General features: G+C 35.5%; 1 protein-coding gene across 6 annotated transcripts in view; it reads right to left on the bottom strand.

Annotated features, from left to right (window-relative positions):
* Positions 1–18,706, bottom strand: part of SLIT3 (slit guidance ligand 3) — a 513,498-nt gene that overhangs the window by 455,124 nt on the left and 39,668 nt on the right. For all 6 annotated transcript variants that reach the window (XM_040573726.1, XM_040573730.1, XM_040573725.1 and 3 more), the window contains one exon: positions 2,551–2,622. In XM_040573726.1, coding sequence (XP_040429660.1) covers positions 2,551–2,622 — 72 coding nt within the window. The remainder of the gene's footprint in view (positions 1–2,550; positions 2,623–18,706) is intronic.

The following is an 18,706-nucleotide window of genomic DNA, read 5'->3' as shown; positions in this document are numbered from 1 at the left end:
AGTTAACGTAGTTTGAAAGTATGTCTGTAAAAGCAATATACCACTATTATGGAAAAAAAAATATTAGCTACACCTTTTTATCTCCATTTTAATTCTCTTATCATAAATTCCACAGGATCTGCATCACCCATGTATCATTCACTCACACATTTTTGCTTCGCTTTTTACTCCCTTTCATCACGTTCTCAGCTATGCTTTCTTCTTGAAAGGCTAGGTCAGAGCAGCTGCAGGAGAGGAACGCACGCATCATGCTTCTTCATTGATGTGATTTACCCAGAAAGCCAGTTGTGAACTAAGTAGACTGGCACTGTTATATTTAAGAGTAGTTTTAAGAGAAGTGAGAAAGAACAACTCTGAAATCTACCAGCAGTAGGAACAAAAGAGTAATACAAACCACAAAGTAATTATCTTTGATGTATACTTCTACTTTTCTTCAAAATTTAACTATATACAGATATGTACGTATATCCCAATAGGTAACAAAGTTCTTATTCTTACCCCATCATTGAAAAACATAAAAGCCAACTGCATTTGGAACCATAACTGCTCACTTCGCTAAGATTTATTTTACTTAAAATATACAGTATGTATAATACTTGTATCCTCAAAAGAAAAAGCACATTTTTACTGATAAACAGTGCTACAGTGATCCATCTAAATCACTATTAAACAGTAATGAGACTTTGAATGAATGTCAGTGAATAAAGACAAATATTTCGACGGCATCCATTGGGAGGCATTAGAGAATACAGCACTCATATTAATCAGTGTATTTAATGTAATTTTGTTACAATCTTTATATTCTAAAAGCAAAATTATTACCCTTGCTATTAAGGACTATAATGCATCGTGATTATATGATCTACTAAAAGAAAAAAAAAAAAAAAACCACCACTCTGGTATTGAAAAATCTCAATTACTTTCATAAAGCTTCTTTGTGCAAGGTTCCTTAAGATAAACACACACAAGTGATCAACAACCAACCTTCCTTTGAAATCACAAATGACCAGAAAGCTTATTTCAAACCTATAACAGTACATGTACAGTGCTACCACACACAGAGGAAGCTACAGCATGCTCTATAGGAATTGATGTAAACTCTATAATTCTTCTTTATTTATTTTTAATCTTAAAGGCATCACCATCACTTTAGGAAATCTCCATGAAGCAAGTCTTCTATGAAATAAATACAACTAGCATCTTCTGGAGAGCAGATAATGGTATCCACAAGTACCTGCTCAAGCTTTATACTCAAGAGAAGTTTCAAGATACAGAATTTCAGAAATAAGCAAACAACATTAGGAAACACAAACAAATCACTAAGCCCTAACAAACCCATTAAGCAAATATTTTCCAGTGCACTTAAAAGCTATGAAAAAGCTGAATTAGCCAAAAACAAGTCCTAAGATGTTTCAAGTGCATTTTGAGACCGAAGAACAGCTATGGTTCATCATTTTTTGTTTATTTATTATCTCCAGAACAATGTGGTTCCTTTACTTGCACACTAAGTTTTTCATGGGCAAGTTCTGACACCAACTTCAAAGAGACTATTTTTTTTTTAAATATTCAACCGATTCCAAAATTAATCTTCATCATCACCATGTGTTTTGCATTTCCACAGGAAGTAAAATTTACTGTACTGCCTCACTGCTTTGTTTGGTTACATACAGAGGTATTAAAACAATTACAAAACTTCCACATGGATTGAAGCAACTTCTCAGCCATCCTACAGTAACTTTTCAATATCTCTAACCAAATCATAAATCCTATAAAAAATCTTCTACAAATGAAGTCAAGCTTAAAAAAAAAAAAAAAAGTTCAACCGTACGGTATATCCTTCAAAAATACAGACTGGATCATGAGCTAAACTTTGGCAGGACTTGTTTTTGATGAGTTCAGCTTTCTCATAGCTTCCCTCCCCCCCAAGAAAAACATGATTTGAAGCTCATGTTAGCTGGATGTTAATGCTGGTTGGGATGCCTTCTAAACATCTAACTTTTTTGTTTGTTTGTTTGTTTTTGTTTTCTATTTCAATACAATGAGGAAATAAGGGAAGAAATAGAATTTTTCATCTTCCTGACTGAAGAGGCAACAGCCATAACCACACTGGTCTGCCTGGCAATGATTTGGCTTAGTTTAAAATAAATAAATAAAAAATAAATTAAAAATCTGTGTTATGTCAATATGGTAATTTTTCAATACTGAGAGTACGCAATCTCTTTAAGGACATCTAGACTATAAGGGATGAGATGTTGCCATTTTTAGTGATTTCTATATCTGTACTTAGAGAGTTGAGAATAATTCACCTTGAAGTCATCATGGCGAAGATAAGAACAACAGGAGCATTTCGCAGTTTATCTTCTCTTTCCTATTTATGCTCTATGTCATTACCAGTACACAAAAAGACAACACATCACCTTAAAAACCCTTATTATCTAGCAGTTCTAATATCATGAAAATTAAAGCTCTCACCTCAGTCAAAACCCACACATGCAAATCCATATAACAATAAGGAACTTACAATAGAAACATAAATCACATTGTACTTACAATCTGGTTAACTTCTGGGTGTTCTGAAAAAGCAGCTCTGGAAGAACTTGCAATTTATTCTTGTTCAGACGCCTAAACAGTTAAATGAAAAACAAAAATTAGATTGTCTTGCAATGTAAAAAGCTTATTATATTATGCATCAACACATGAAACTCCTCTTCCTATGAACTCAGCATAGACTGCATTGTGTACGTTACTCACAGACAAGCCAAACAGACCATGCCATCTGTAGACCACCTGCCCACATTCTTGAGGTAGGGGAGTCAAGTGACAGTCACCAGAAATTTTGAATGTTTTAATATGGATGAGTACACATTTATTTATCTTGAATTTTGCTCTAGATGCCTACTAACAGTGAATCATATGGCACCCATATTCAGCTTTCACTGCTCTGAGAAACAGTTACCAGGATGTATCTGGATTTTCTCTTTCACTTTCTAAACATCTAGGCACAGAAAATTAAATAACCTGACCAACTGAGATTATTTCCAGATTAGCTATTATTTCTACAGTACACACACTATATATATATATTTATATATATCAAGAATTTTCTTAAATTTCTGCTTTGAAAATATGCGCAGTGTTGTAGAACATATGAAAATACAGATAACCAAATATATGGTGCTTTGAAATACTATCTTTAAAATGTTCTATAAACTATCTGCAAGAATCTTTATGTTTGTATGTTAGTCCATTTTACCTACCTTAAAAAAAATTATACTGATGACCACAAGTTATCAATTAAAAAAAAATCTATTGTGCTACAAGTTACTCCAGCCTAGTGGCTAAAAAAAAAAAAAAACCAACAAAAAAAACCACTACAACCCCTCTCTCCTTGGTAAAATGCATAAAACAGCCCTGCAATACTGAAAAACAGATCTATTGATAAGAAACTTCTTTTCCCTCTAAGTCTTTTTCACTGACAATAAAAAGTCACCAGCTTTCAGAGTCCTAATTAATGTAACTTACGTATTGAAGTTGACCTAAACTAATTCTATACAGCTACACTGCTCTAAATAGGAAGATACTTCTTATGTATGCTTATATATGACTGTATTTTTGCCTCCCTTCTTCTAGTCTACCTTAAATTTCACTTCGATAATGGATGCATATTTCCTAGAGTCTGGATCAAAGACACTAGGAGTTTGTAGAAACCTACTGATGTTTAGCACTCAATATCTGTTTTCCAGTTTCCTTACACACTGAGTTATTTCACTACCAGAATTCAAAATTATTTTTGAATTGAAAAGCCTTTTCAAAGATCACACTTAGACTGTGGAGTGAGAAATGCAGAGTTTTCACATGGCTACCATATGAACATGTTTTGTGGGAAAAAAAAAGGGGCGGGGGGGAAGAAGGAAATATTTGCTTCTCTTTCCGACACCTATAATAGGTCAAAGGCTGGATTTCCAACCTTGCTTACAGAGCCTAAATATTACACATTAGGCATGCTACTTGCTAGCTGAAGCAGATATTAAAATTAGTTATTTCACAGTACTTTTACCAACTACTCTATTCCATTTCTGAAATTAATGAATAAACCAGAAAATGAAACACTCAGTAAGAACATGGGAAATACTAAGCACTAGTTTGCATTTAGGAAAGTATATAGGAGCTTTTAAACTGGATTCTTTTTCCCCATGTGAAATCTCACACTTTTATATTGAATTAAGCTAGCCTTACTATTGTTTTTTTTAAGATTGGTAGTGTGCAACTGAATTAATCCTCATTAATTTCATATTTTCAGTTAAGCATGAATACATTTTAGAAAAATATCTTAACAGGATGAAATACAATGAAAAAAGTGTGATGAGTCTAGAATGTAAGCTTCCCAAAATTACTGACAATTTTCATTACATTTCTCGGTTTAACTCCCGCTCAACACTATTGCTAGCTCTTGACTAATATTAATTGTGTTGAAATTATTTAATCTATCACAATGAAAAAGACTGCCAGAGAAGTGCACAGATGCATTTCTAATGGTTATTACTCTAATTGTAATTTCAGCTCTCATCATGTATACAATTATCCTCTGTCAATCCCAAGTCATCTGACTTCTCAAAGCCACGTCCAAGAAATATGTTTTCTGAATATTCTTAACTCTACTTGCAAGGATTTCAACTTGTGCTTGCAGTTTTCAGCAACAGAAACTAAGCAAAATGAGATTAAATTTCTAGAATAGGATGTGCTACACCAGCAAACACAAGAATATATATATAGTAACAAAAATCATATTTTCAAAAGTTTGCAACCTGTGAAGTCAAATGTGATTTTTTTTTTCCCCTTATCAATAAAATCTGGACAATCAAGTAAATCAAGTATGTTAAACGATAGCTCTGTATAAGCCAACACTGCCCTACCTGCAATGGCTGAAGGATCAAAAACAGACAATGAAGGGGAATTGAAAGAGGATACAGAGCAGATAGGGCATGCATTGGTAAATTGTCACGTTCACTTGGGAAATGATTGCAGCACTAAACAGTTTTTAAAGATGCTCATTTGTATACTTGCTCTTCTCACACATGCCTAAGTCATCTTCTGTCACACCTATGCAAAGTTAAGGTTACCGTATGTTCTGATTTTCTCCCAGAATGCTCTTCTGGTATTCTCCCAGAACTGCAGGATTTCATGAAATCCGTGGAAATTTATTAATTCAAAAGCAAAATTGATGGTATTGAAGGTTAAAAGAAGAACAGATGATGGTTTTTTGAACAAAGAAAAAAATATCTAAATGAAAAATTACTTAGAAAATTTAACAATATTTTTCTCCACTTGTTTTTCCAAAACCACTAAGTTCTAAGCTGCTTTTGCATGTTGTCCTCTTCCTAAGCATTTTAAGATTCCAGCCTGATAGTCTTAGTATTGATTTTACTTAAAAAGAAAAATCATATTAAGTGAGGTCCACAAAATAATTAATTAATTAAAAGTCTAAAAGCTCACATTATGATCCACAGCTCACCGGCAGTAAACATAGCATATTGGTCTAAATTTATCATAAAATTTTACCATGGTATTGTTATAAATTAAGTGTTGGTCTTTTTCTACAGCAGCAGTAAGCTAGCTGAATCCTCCTGTCAAGACCAATACTACAATGCCATTGTCCTTTTGCCTCAGCTCATGCATAAGCTTAATTTTTAAAATAACCCATCAGTACGTGTTAGTGCTTCTGCACTGTATGGCATGTGATACTGTCCTCAACACACTGCAAGAGTACAGCACTTCTGTCAAACAGGGCTTGCAGTTAGTAAGACAACGCGACACAAGTAATTGATTATGAAGAGAACCTGAGGTAACAACAAACATTTTCAAAGTCCATGGCTACAGATGACTTGGTTCAAGCTATGGGACTCTCCAAACATTTCCATCACTTCAAGTTGCAATTTCCACCCGAAGTCATTTTATTCATGGTTTGATTCTCAGGGGATCTCAGGGAATTACCAGGGTATTGTTTGTCTTGAACACCACCTACTGTATGTAAATAGCTCCTAGTGCAATAGTCATCTCAGTATAAGACTGAGAGAGAGCTTGAGAGATCATTCTTAATAGAGAAGTATCAAACTGCAAAACAGGATGTTTCTAAATCCTGTAAAAGAAAAACAGAAGTGCTTGAAAACTTTTTGATGAAAATAGCAAATGCTTTGCATGGTCATTAATAAGAGTTGTTTCCTCCGGTTTGAAAGAGAAGTGCCAAACATGAATGAAATGTAATGGAATAGTTCCTAACACACCATTGTGTGCGAGCTTGACTTTATCCTCATCTATCAGCAAGCCGTATGACAATGAAAGCAACTTCAAGCACAGGGTGAACCAAACATTAGGAATGCCAGCACAGGGCAGGGCAAGCTCTAACGTAGCTGTTCCTAAGCGGACCTTCAAAGCACGGCTGAGCACGCTTTAAGGAACCAGTTGGGCAGCAGCACCTTCACAAAAAAAGAAAACAAAAGAGCAGTACAGAAATTCCCGATGTTCACCTGGGCCTTTTACCTAGGACAGTCTGTCATCACCATGTCGCTGTAAATCTCAGTCCTGTCAGATGGTTAATTCTAATTATAACAGCATTTCTAATTTTGTAACAAATACGCTGGAAAACATGAAGCCATTTATTATTATGGCAAAATAAAAATGGATAGCAAAAAAAAGATTATAAAGAAAATGTGCTAAATTCTTTTTAAAAGATTTCGTGGGCACTGTTCTTGGGACTGCACTATTAAAAAACAGAATTACCTACATTTGTTAATCTGCTGTTCATTTAAAATAGAAATAATGTGAAGATATGATATCTGGAATTTGGATTTTAAAGCCAAGCCATTTTTGCAGCTGCGCTTAACTATCTACATCATGAGGTAATGACATGTCAGCTTTGTCAGTCTGAACAGTAGACCTGAATTAACAAAAAAATTAACATTTTCTGAGCAAAATTAGTCAAATTCTGACTGTCACACCAACACCTTTGCATCGTTCCAAGTAAGAGCAACACATAGCACACTACAAATAAAATCTTGGATCTGTCCTCTTGTCTCATGTTAGAAACACAGCCGCCACACAACCAGCACATGGGCACATACGTGCCACCAACTGTCACCACATCCAGAGGGAGGAAGTAATCAGGGGTGCCAAGCCTGACAAGATCTGGTCCGGTTTATTTCACCTAATACTGCTGTATGAGAATGCAACTGCTCAGTCTCTGAAGTATTTTGAACTGGATGTCTTAGAGCTAATAAGACCTGAAAAGTATTCCGGGAATCCTGAGCACTGGGGAGAATGGTGTATAATCATCTAATGCCACAGAATAGATTAGCTCCAGTGCTGGACCAGAAACAACTTTGTGGATGTGCACAGCATGGAGCCCAGACTAATAAAATCTCCTGGAAGCTGAAGAACTGTGCAGAGAGGCTCTCCAGGAGTCTTACCAGCTCTGGCAATACCTGCACTGAGTCAAACCATAAATCTGATTAAACACATGCTGACTGTATAGTCAGCAACCTCTGTACACTGCAACTCCCTCCACCATCCAAGTTACCTTAACCACTGCTGCACATGGGAAATTGAACTTTGCACATATTGTTCTGTTATTCTGCTCCTCAAGTCCCCATAAAAGCCAACCAATCACCAACTTCACACAACAGTTCTCAACATGTAATCACTGGGCCTCCAGGAGTCCATACATCACCTCCAATGCATTCATCTAAGACCACCACATTAGCACAACATCCTCTCACTAGGCTCAAATGTACGTTCACCTATGTTTCTGCTGGAATATGTTTGGGGAGTTGTAAATAGTAAAGGTTAAACCTATATTTCTTTATGCAGCTGCTTGCTACAGAAGTGATCTATTGTTTCTTATGAAATGATTCTAAGGCATCAGCACTTTTATTTTTTTAATTAGAAAAAAAAATAGAATTTTAATTAGAGAAAAAATAATTAAAAAAAAGGATTAGTTACTAAACTGGAAAACTCGGTCCAAGGAACAAAGTTACCTGAAGTTCAACTATGTTTGGATGTGGTTTTTTTCTCTTAAAATCCCTCACATACTGCCAGGCACATAAGCCATCAACTCTTCTAATCACCTTACATAGGAATACAGACTTAAGCTTTCAGTGTATGCAGTACTGGGATATTTCAGGAGCACCTATTTATATAAAATGCATAACACCTGACATATGATAATGTTCACAGCACATGATATATGCATATCTCAGTCCACCACAATAGTTTTGAATGATAGCTTTATGTAATAAAACTTCAGCCTCTTATTAGATGTGCCCATGCATTTTTAATACAAGAAGAAAAACTCCTTCTTTCAGCCAGCAAGACATGTTGCTGTTACTTCCTAACATATATACCTCAGGTTACTTGTTGACTTTTTCTGGATATTGCAAGAAATTATTTTCAAGGCAGATATAAAATAACACAGGCAAGAAGCAAACCAATTACAATGATAGTGTGCCTCCAATGACATAACTAAATAAACCTTTAGAAGAAGAAACTGGTGAACTAATGCTCTGAGAAAGACTCACTCTTAGCAGTCTAGAAAATAAATCTACTTTTCTTACACAGAGTACTAAGTTACTTAATAATAGGCGAACAACACAATATGCTTAGAGAGAAAAGCTGCACAACCTACAAATCCGGAAACATAATGAAATAATAAAGAAATTTCAGAAAGACTTGTCTATTCTTCCCCACAGCCAGCCAGTCATCCACTGCATTGTCAGGGACCGTTTGCTGCAGCTGAAGTCATTCAAGCTTTTCACAGGTGCTGGGCTCCAAGTTGCACTCAGGCATATAACTACCAATCATTTTTAACCCTTCCTCAGCTTTTTAACTTCTTAACTGTACTTGATAGAAGCTATCTGAGCTTGTTACGCAGTCAATAATGACATATGTCAAAGACTACGTTACAGAGATCAGCTACAAATAGAGCTACAGTGATACACTGAGTTGTGTAGGTATATGAAAATTGAAAATGTTAGGCTTTCCTCAGAAGCAGTCACAGACCTTGTCAACACAGTCAGGCAAATAGGTATCAAAATAGGCTTATCCTCCATAAACTCTGTCTGACAGTGGCAGCAGTTTGGTGATCCTGATTCAACCATAGCTACCAAGAAGGTATCCATCTCAGAAAACAAACAAACAAAAAAGGATAATTGGGAAGAACTCAGGTCCAACTGCTTGAGCCATCACTTGTTACACTGTTAATTGAAAACAGGTGTGATGCTTAAGGGGAAACAATACCAACAAACACAAAGAAAAAAACAGTACCATGGTGTTTTTTCCACAGCTTTCCTCCCAGAATATCATACTTAATTTTAGATAGCTTTTCAAGTTCTTAAAATAAAACTTTTCATGCTTTAAAGTCAGGTATCACAAGGCTGAAGTTTATTCCTGACGGAAAACCTGTCTTATCTTTAAAGTTAAAAGAAAATTATATCATGCTTGTAAGCACGACATAAAAATAAATTTACAAACAAATATTGTGTCTTTAGTGCATTGCAACCCACTTCCATTGAGATGTAAAATGTTTGTCTCATCAGGATATGGTGCCAAGACTGAACATAAAGATACCAGAAATGACTGCTTTGCAGAGCCATAATAAAGGAATCCACAAAAAATAACTATCAAAAAGTGCAAAGGATCTGATTCTCAAATTATACATTTTAACCAAGACTATGAGAACAGAAACGCAACTGTATTGGATTTCTTGTTTTAACTTTGATAAACAGACCTCAACGTATAACAGAAAGAAAAAAATAAAGTATTTAAAAGATTAAAATATTTGGAGGCACCATAGAATGAATATATTTCAATACACCACTGTGAAATAATCCTTGTTTTATCCAAATATTTATCTGTGCAAAAGTAAGGGTAATAAGGTCACCACTGGAGCAGAAGAAGAACCTCCGTGAGGACTGAAACAGTTCAGCATACTCATATGTGACCCAAAAATGTGAGAATGGCAGGCTGTGTGTGTGTGACAATGTATTAATGACACACAGTGAAAGCTGATTACCAACTCCAGAAAGAACTAACACTTTTTAATGCCTGAATGGCAAAATAACATGTAATTCATTGCAGGTGAAATTTAATAAACATGTAAGGAAGCAGAATTTTAAGTTGACACACACAAAAACAGTCTCCAACCCAAAAAACACTTCTTGGGAAGTAGACCCATGAAAACACCAACTTATTGCTGTGTCACAATTCCTAAGACAAGCATTACAAATTTTCAGAAGACTACTAGATAACATATTCATTCTTTGCATAAATTCATGGTGTATCCAGATATTGAAGAGCAAAAACTTTTGGAATTTCCACTTCAAAAAGGATCCCATAAGGTTTGGAGAAAGATAACAAAGATGATCAGTGACAGAGCAGATTCATATTGAAATGACTCATAAGCCAGAGACTTCCCACAAGGAAAACAGCTGAGTAAGGTATGGTAAGGATCTGTACAATTATGAATCAAGGGAAGGTGATAAACAGTTGTCCTCATATTTTTTAATTAAAAAAAAATGCTTGGAAGTATCCAATACTGTTTATAGTAGCTTCAAAAAACAAATGGAATTAATTTTTCCATTCAACAAGCAGTTAAATTGCCTAACAATTGATTGTATATCATTAGTTGTAAGTTTACGTGAGTATAAAGTGACTATACAAACAACTAAGAGAAAAATAAATAATAATAACAAAGCCCAACTGATGATTCACAGGCCACTTGAGGCTTAGAGTGTTTTCTATAGAAATATCATTTATGTATTTGCTTTTCCTTCCATTTGTTCTTCCTTAAAGTTTCAACTGGAGACAGGATACTGCCCTACTGGCACATTGGGTCTGAGCTGGTATAGCCATTATCTTCTGGCTTTTGGTACATTTTCTGTTTTCTGTTCAGTTTATCGGGAAAGAATTAAAACTCAACACAAAAAATTGTGAATGTATACTAAGCATTACAAATGTAGGTTTTAAATCTCTACGTTCAAAGCACTTCTGCAAGGCAAAGTTTGCCTCCTTAGACAAACTTTGTCTGCTACACAAATTGAACCATGTTTCCAACATGAGACCTAAAAACTTTTTGAACAGCAAGAAGCCAAGTAAAGGATTCATAGTTCGAATTGCAATTGAGAGAGAGGTATGACTGTACATGCATACCTAGGCATATGTACGTACACCCATTTATCTATGCATGTATTTCTGTGAACAGTATTTTCTTTTCATTTTGATTTACTTCAGCCAAATTTCTTCTGTCCAAACAATGGACATCCTCACATGCCTCCAAGTAAGCACTTTTGCTCCTCCTAGACATATTGGATACAGACTTCCGTTCTCAAATAATGCAAATGCATAAATGTCTATACTTCACAGCTTGCTTATGTTACAAGCTGCATGTTCCTGTTTTATGATTCAGATATACTAAAGCAAACATTTACAGAATTTGTGACTTTTAAAAGTGACCCATATACATCTGTTATCCTTCAGCGTGTTTGTTTATTTGTTTTGTTTTTGGAGGGGCCACATCCAGCAACACAGTGTTTCAACAACAGGCAAACATTCTCTCCCCGCTCAAGAATGTTTTGGTTATATACTTAACGAGTGCCAGTTACTCCCCTTCCTCCCTCAGCCTACTGCCCATTTGGGGGTTCCCATGTCCTGAAGGCAAGGGAAAGGAGGGAAACAATGGTAGTGTCAACGTCAATCACAGAGTATCAAGGGCCCTCAAAAAAAACCAAAGGAGAAGTTATTAACTGAGAAATTTCTACCTTCCTGGCTCCAACCAGGCTAATAATATTTCTTCCTCTGTCTGAAGCTGGGATAGGAGAGAAACTTAACTATTAAGATTCCCCTGACTATTAAAAAAGAAACAGCCAGTGGAGCTTGGAAACAGAGAACGCTACCAGCCCTGAGGTAAGATAGAAAATGTTTATCAGGACCATTCCATGAAATAAACGTAGAAGAAAAGACCTACACTTTACATGGGTTGTTTTTAACCTATATTATCTTTTTTTTCTTTTATTCCTTTTATTAGCTTCTAGATAAATTCTGAATGAATACAGAACCTCAATCTTGATAAGACAATTTTCCAATTGTTTTCAAGCTAGAGGTCATGTTTTCTTGGAGGAGAAGGCTTCTTTGGGCTACTGACTTAGCTGGGTCTCTCATGCTTACAAAATTGGAAGGGTCACTTCCAGATCAGGCACTGCTGTCTCATGGAGATCCTTTCACAACTAAAGCAAACAGCAGCTACATCCAATGTAAATGAAAGGCATGATAGCGGCAACGGAAGAAAAGAAGTTGAATATGGAAACACACCTATAGAGATCAAGAAGACAGCTAACAAATTCCTAGGTCTGCAACCTTTCCATCACGGGAAACAGTTTTCAATATGGTAAAATGACTATTTTAATCTGCCACTTCCACCACGCATTACAACTTTTAACTTGCTCAGTTTGCTACCATTCCAGTCTTTTTTTCCAAGAAGAATCTAAACCACATCCTTCCCTATTAAAAATTCTGAAGAAGATTCCAATTTCAACATTCTTTTTATTGCCATTTGCTTGTTGAATATTCTTTCCTTCTCAAAACCTGTACAACCAAAGATGTCAGAAAGTTCAGAAAGAATTTCAAGGTTCAGAAGTCAAAGAAAAGGGTAAAAGAACATTTTAAATCTCAGAGGGCTGTGCGTTCCTTATACAAAATACAATTAATTTGCAAAGTTCAAAATTAAAAGGGTCTTTGCCAGTCAGCAAAAGTTTCTTGATAAACAGTGAACAAATCACTAGAAAGTTAGTGTACTGTCAATAACATACTGCCAAGATGGAGTGGAAACTCCATCCTTGAAATGGACAGAGGCCTGAGCTGCTTGCTCTAGTTGATCCTTCTTTGAGGAGGAGAGTTGGACTCTTATTAATGAGTGTATTCTGCAGCTATCAAGTTTAATGTAATGACAATCCTTTTTATTATTTTATGTATTTAACATTCATGCACCATTATTTCTCTGTAGGTGATAAAACTTTATGTAAATCTGCAGCATCACAAAGCTGGGTTTTTATATTTACTTTCACTATCTTTATAGTGACCTCTCATTTATTTACTCACGAGGTGTACAAACATACACTTCATGTAGGTCTGAGCAGTGTCAGTCAGATCATACTGCAAACAACTGTATTCAGTAGTTTGAGAAGGAGCACTTTCAGCTTCATGCTCAGAGTAAAATTGTTCTGCTGTGAACTGAGTAAAAAGCAAAGCCTTTTCTGCAAACATACAGTGAGAGGACACCCACTATCTACGTGAGAAATTTCCTCCATGCTCTCTCCATAGCACCCAACAGACACTCACATCCTTCCCATGGAGAATACTGTTTGCATAAAAGCCTGATGTTAAAGAGGCAAGTGTTACTCAAATTTAGGAGATTGTGCATTTTTCCATGGCAATTTTATTTCTCATTAAGCTACTGAAATTCTGTGAAGACTGAGAATATTATCAGTAAAACATGCTTTACACGAACTGCAAATACTCGAAGTATGAGCAGAAATCACCAAGCTTACATGGCTATGGTTTCCCTCTCCTAGAAGATCTAATAGTATAAAGCTCTTATACACACCTTTGTTTGCCATTCAAAATGTCTTGCAGAATTATTTTTACTAATACCATTTTTTTGGATATTACTGAATACATTCTACTTAGAAACTGAAGCTGACACAGAAACTATGAAATAAACTGTCAGCTTTATTATTGTCTCATTGAACACAATAATTGCCTAGGTATTTTGAGTATAATCGCATTTTTTTTTTTTAATATAACAATTACCTATTTTTAACCCATGGAAGAGTATGATACCTACTGGCCTCTGAATTACACGTCTGCTTTTCTACTGAGCATTGATGGCTTTACTGCCAAATCAAACAACTGCACATTTGTCATGAAATTAGTGGTACTGCATTCTTTTCCTCACAAGTTCAACATCTTTCAAACTTGATTCAACATCTACACACACAATGCTATCTATTCTACAATTCGTTCTCCAAAAGAAAGTCAAAATTACAGTGCTTTTGAATTTTTAAAATGGGTATTTTTTCAAGGGAGCAGTCTTGGTAGTCCAGCCTTTAACACCCATTAATTATTCAAGTAACTTTGGGTTCACTCCCCAGCTTGATCATTTATTCTATTTCACACTCAAAACATCTGGATCTCATTTTGGTAATAAACAAGCTAACTTTTTCTCCTTTGTTATTAAGAGCTCTATGGCATTGTCCTTGGAGAACAGCCTCAGGGAACATGATGCAGTTGAAGTAGTTTCTGAGAGTTACTTTAAGAGAGAATCGGTTACATCACAAGCTTGGGTGTAACCAAGAAGCAATAAAAATGAAATAATGCATAACAGCAGACTCAGACAGAAAGACAGGAGTTATTGAACTCTAAGGAGTTACTAAGTTTTCTCTTTCAAGCAGTACTGACTCAGGAAACAGTAAAGTCAGAGCATAGTCAATTTCATTCAATGGTTTCATCAGAAAAACCTATCATCATCAAGAAATATGCTGTGGTCATTAATGTAACTTCTTCCCTTGCTTTGTTATCAGTTCTTCTCATATGGGAAAACAGTAAAGATGCAGCTTCCACAGGAAAAAAAAAAAAAAAGTCAACTTCACTTTCTGTCAGCATCTTGTTATATTACTAAACTAGGAAATAAAGCAAGATGATATATAACGCAATTTCAATAAGGTTGCTATGAGGAAGTCCAGTGCAACCATTTTACAAGGTTATGGTGTGAAATAAATGAATGTTATTTACATGACATGTTAGTACAGAAGCTTTTCCAAAAACTGTGAAAGATAGCACTGTATGTCACTAAGGAATGGTTTTTTGAAAGAAAACTGTTTACAACAGTTACAAGTCTGAGATCCCTTATTACAAACATAGCAGACTGGGTGGTCCTGGTTCACATTTTCAAAGCTGTCAGAAGTAATAACCTCTACTAGTAACTTTTCATTAGACTGGAAAAGATTATCTACCCTCTATCAGAAGCAGACTACATTTCTCTTTGCATGAAGAAGCAGCATACAAACTGGTAGCAACACAACAGTTTTCAGATCTCAGTATAAGAATCACTCTTTTTCTTCAGGATCTTTTTATACGGAAAAATCTGTTATCAAGATGGAGGATAGAGCTATTGTGTAAACATTATACACAGACTTCCCCTAACTGGGAACAAACTAGTAACACAGGCAAAAATAAGTAGGAACAGGTTTAAATTTCAACATTTCACAAAGCCAACATGAATAAACAAAAAAGGTCTAACACCTTTCACATATGCATTAAGGACTTCAGTCAACAATTTACATCATACAGAAAGGGACAGAAGTGTTAGTACCAACTGAACTGAAGTAAGGAATAGAGAATCTTAAGTAATAAAGAACACTTACTAATGACAATGTCAACAGCAAGAAAATCCCCTAAACCCAGAAAAAGGGCAACAGTTTATGCACAACCTCTTAACTCACTACCATGTATTTATAAAAGCAACCAACTACATGCATTCAGGCTGGTAGTTTATATCTGCCTGTCCCAGCCCTTAATATATAACAATTCACATTTTAATTATCATTCAAATAAATCAAAAAAAACTTGATCAATACACTCTGAAGCAAGATGTTTCTCAGTTTCTGCTATGCTTTAAGTTTAATAGCAATGCTCTCTTATTTCAAATTTAAAAAAAAGAGAATTCACACAGAACGTTTGAATTTTTGTCTTCCAAACTCTAACACTGAATGAAAAAAAAAAAAAGTAGTTACTTCCTAATTATTCTTCCATAGCCTACGTGAAGATAATTGGACTTCATCCAAAGAACCTAAAGAATCTATTGAAATATCCCTAAACATCCACCACTGTAGACAGTCCACCAATTTCTGTGAAGCCAGTAAGATAAACACGGTGAAGCTATTTCTTACATCAGAGTGTAATCTCTCCAGGTCAGGGCTGAAACTCTATGAAGAAAGCAAAAAGTAAATTTTAACATGAACATCTCCAAGCTGTGTTGCCCCTGCTGACAGGTCCTAAAAGTTTATATTAATCAAACTAATCATTTCCAGAAGTCAGAAATAGCTGTGAATAATTAGCAAAACTTGCAAGTAGAACTACTGTTGCAATTTTTACCAGAAGAAATAGAACAGTGTTCCTAATTGATCTGTTTTAATAACTCGATACCAGCCCAGCTCACCACGCCTCTCCATATATAGTAAAGAATGCTTCTGCGGCAATGTGTTGCTCCTTCCTCCCTGGGGCTATATGCCAAGCAGTACTATTAAAATAGGAAGACAAACAGAATCATCTTTTGCCTGAAATCAAACTGGATGCTTAACAAAGGATACTTCTTCCAAAGCTAACAGAATGAAGACAAGGAAATAATTAAGTGGAACAAAGAACACACTGTACACTGGACATAAATTTGAGAACCAAAAACCAGCTTTTGACTGCTTTATCACAAGCCTATGGGAATCACTTATCACAATTCATTCAAAGGACATTTTCAGCACTACCAAGCCGTAAGGGGTAACCAGCCACAAAAATCTGCTATAGTTACCGAAGCTCTTATCTAAAAACTGAGAACACCCCCTTTCTCTGATAATTACCTCTGATCCACTTTCATTTTCCCAGCAAGTTATCAAATGTAAGGGGTCAGTTTTTCCTGACATGCCTCATTACCTAGAGAAGTTTGCATTTATCTCTTGTATTCCTAATGTATTGCATCACATCTATCCCACTCAATGATCAAAGACAAAAATTAAATGTATACGTAATATCCAGAACATCTGCATGAACCCTAGAACTTTCTCTTCTCCATGTGATCCTCATACTCTAACTATAGATAAAGAGGAAAATCTGGACAAGAGATTGCCTCTAAACAACTGAACACATAACATGAACATAAAAGATAACAATAGTTAACTATAACCAATACTAATTTGTTCTGTTCTATACGGAATGCTGCAGCTTCAGGTGAGCTCCAGCTTAGTGAATATGGATAACTTGGAGTTGTGCCAGAGGAAAAGCAAGACTGATGACAGAATGGCTGCAAGACCTACATATTCATATATTTTTCAATGGTGAGTGGGGGGAAGGGGGAAAGTTAAGTACTTTGAATTCATCAGCAGCATTTCACCCACAAACAGGATTATTTAAGGGCTACTGTGCTTGACAGCAGGAAGTTCAGCCTGTAGCATTGAGGGAGTTTCTAAGATTGCAAGCGGTATAATCATTCAAATATGAGGAAGCTCACAGAAGTAAAACCTTTCTGATAAAATTATTAAAGCTAAACAAAGTTCATCCAAATTATTACAGACCACTGATGCAGCAGTTCTTACCCTACAGTAACACAAACCCTGAAGTATTTCCTACAGTCCCTGGAGAAATGACTTCTAAATCCCTAAGTGTTTTCCTTAAGCAAATACTTCCATAAATCTTCATCAAGAATTTTAAAAAAGTGCTAAAATCAAACAAACAAGCCACAGAAAACAATAATGTTTAAAACCTCTGATGTAATGTTAAACACTAATCATCTATTCCAACCAAATGTTGGTTACACTGTAGTGGAAACGTCATGATTCCATTTGATTTTTAACCATTGCTTTCAGAAGCTTAAGAATTCTGTGGTTACAGAACCTCCTGTATACATAAATGAGACCCAAATTTGTTTTTCCATGAGTTCTTATGGGTCAGTGACCTACTATGAAAATGTTTTTAATGAAACCAGGCTCATTTATTATCATATTATTAAAATAAACCTCTTTGTTTTGCAACCCTGGTCAGATGTACTAATTCAAACCAAGCCCAATTCACTGAAGCATGCATCCTGCTTTCTTGGTAGCTGCCCTTTGCCTCTCTTGCACTTTTCCTATGTTTGGATTCCTCCTGTGCAGATCTGTTGACAGAGCTGCTAATAGCTTCCTTCAGAGAAGAGGCATCTTTCTTTTTTTTTTTTTCTTAAATAGATATATATTTTTTAATGTTTACAAAAGAAAAAAAAAAAGGTCAGTCTCACATCCGCAATAACAACAAAAAGTTTGCCTGCCCAGTAATGACTGAGTAGCATGTAATTATGCAATTATGTGCTACAGACAGACATACAACACTGAAATTTGAGGATATTAGTGCCCTCTAAGACCCTACAGTAGATAGTTATTGGGCACAATCATTTTCCCAAATGCATATACCCAATTAAAAGATAAAACTGCTAAGGAGGCAAATCTACATTTCTTCAAAGAATAAGTGGTTTCTCATAAGATTTATCGGTTCAAAGAAATGTATTTTATTCAGTGAATAGTCCCCACCAATAGCCCAGGGTAGGAAAGTGAAACCTACCATATTATTTAAAAGATACCAACAGCAAAAAAGATGTTTTTCTGATGTTCAAGGAAGCACACATTACTAAACCTACCATTGATTGATAGATAGGAGCAAGTTCTGCCAAGATTTTTGCTTCTTTCCTCAATTAATCTGCAACTACTTTTTCAGTCCCAGAACTTTAAGCACAGCAATCACAGGATCTTGTGGCAAAGTGACATCTTGTCATCTTTTTGATAGGGTAGTAGGAAAGGGCAGGGCAATTTTTACTTCTCTCAAATGACCATGAGAAATCTAAATTACTTCCAAACATATAACCTGT

This window comes from Cygnus olor, chromosome 14 (genome assembly GCF_009769625.2).
Source record: "Cygnus olor isolate bCygOlo1 chromosome 14, bCygOlo1.pri.v2, whole genome shotgun sequence".
In the NCBI taxonomy this organism is placed as follows: domain Eukaryota; kingdom Metazoa; phylum Chordata; class Aves; order Anseriformes; family Anatidae; genus Cygnus; species Cygnus olor.
The sequence above is the reverse complement of the archived record's forward strand: the minus strand, read 5'-3'. Positions and strand labels throughout refer to the sequence as shown.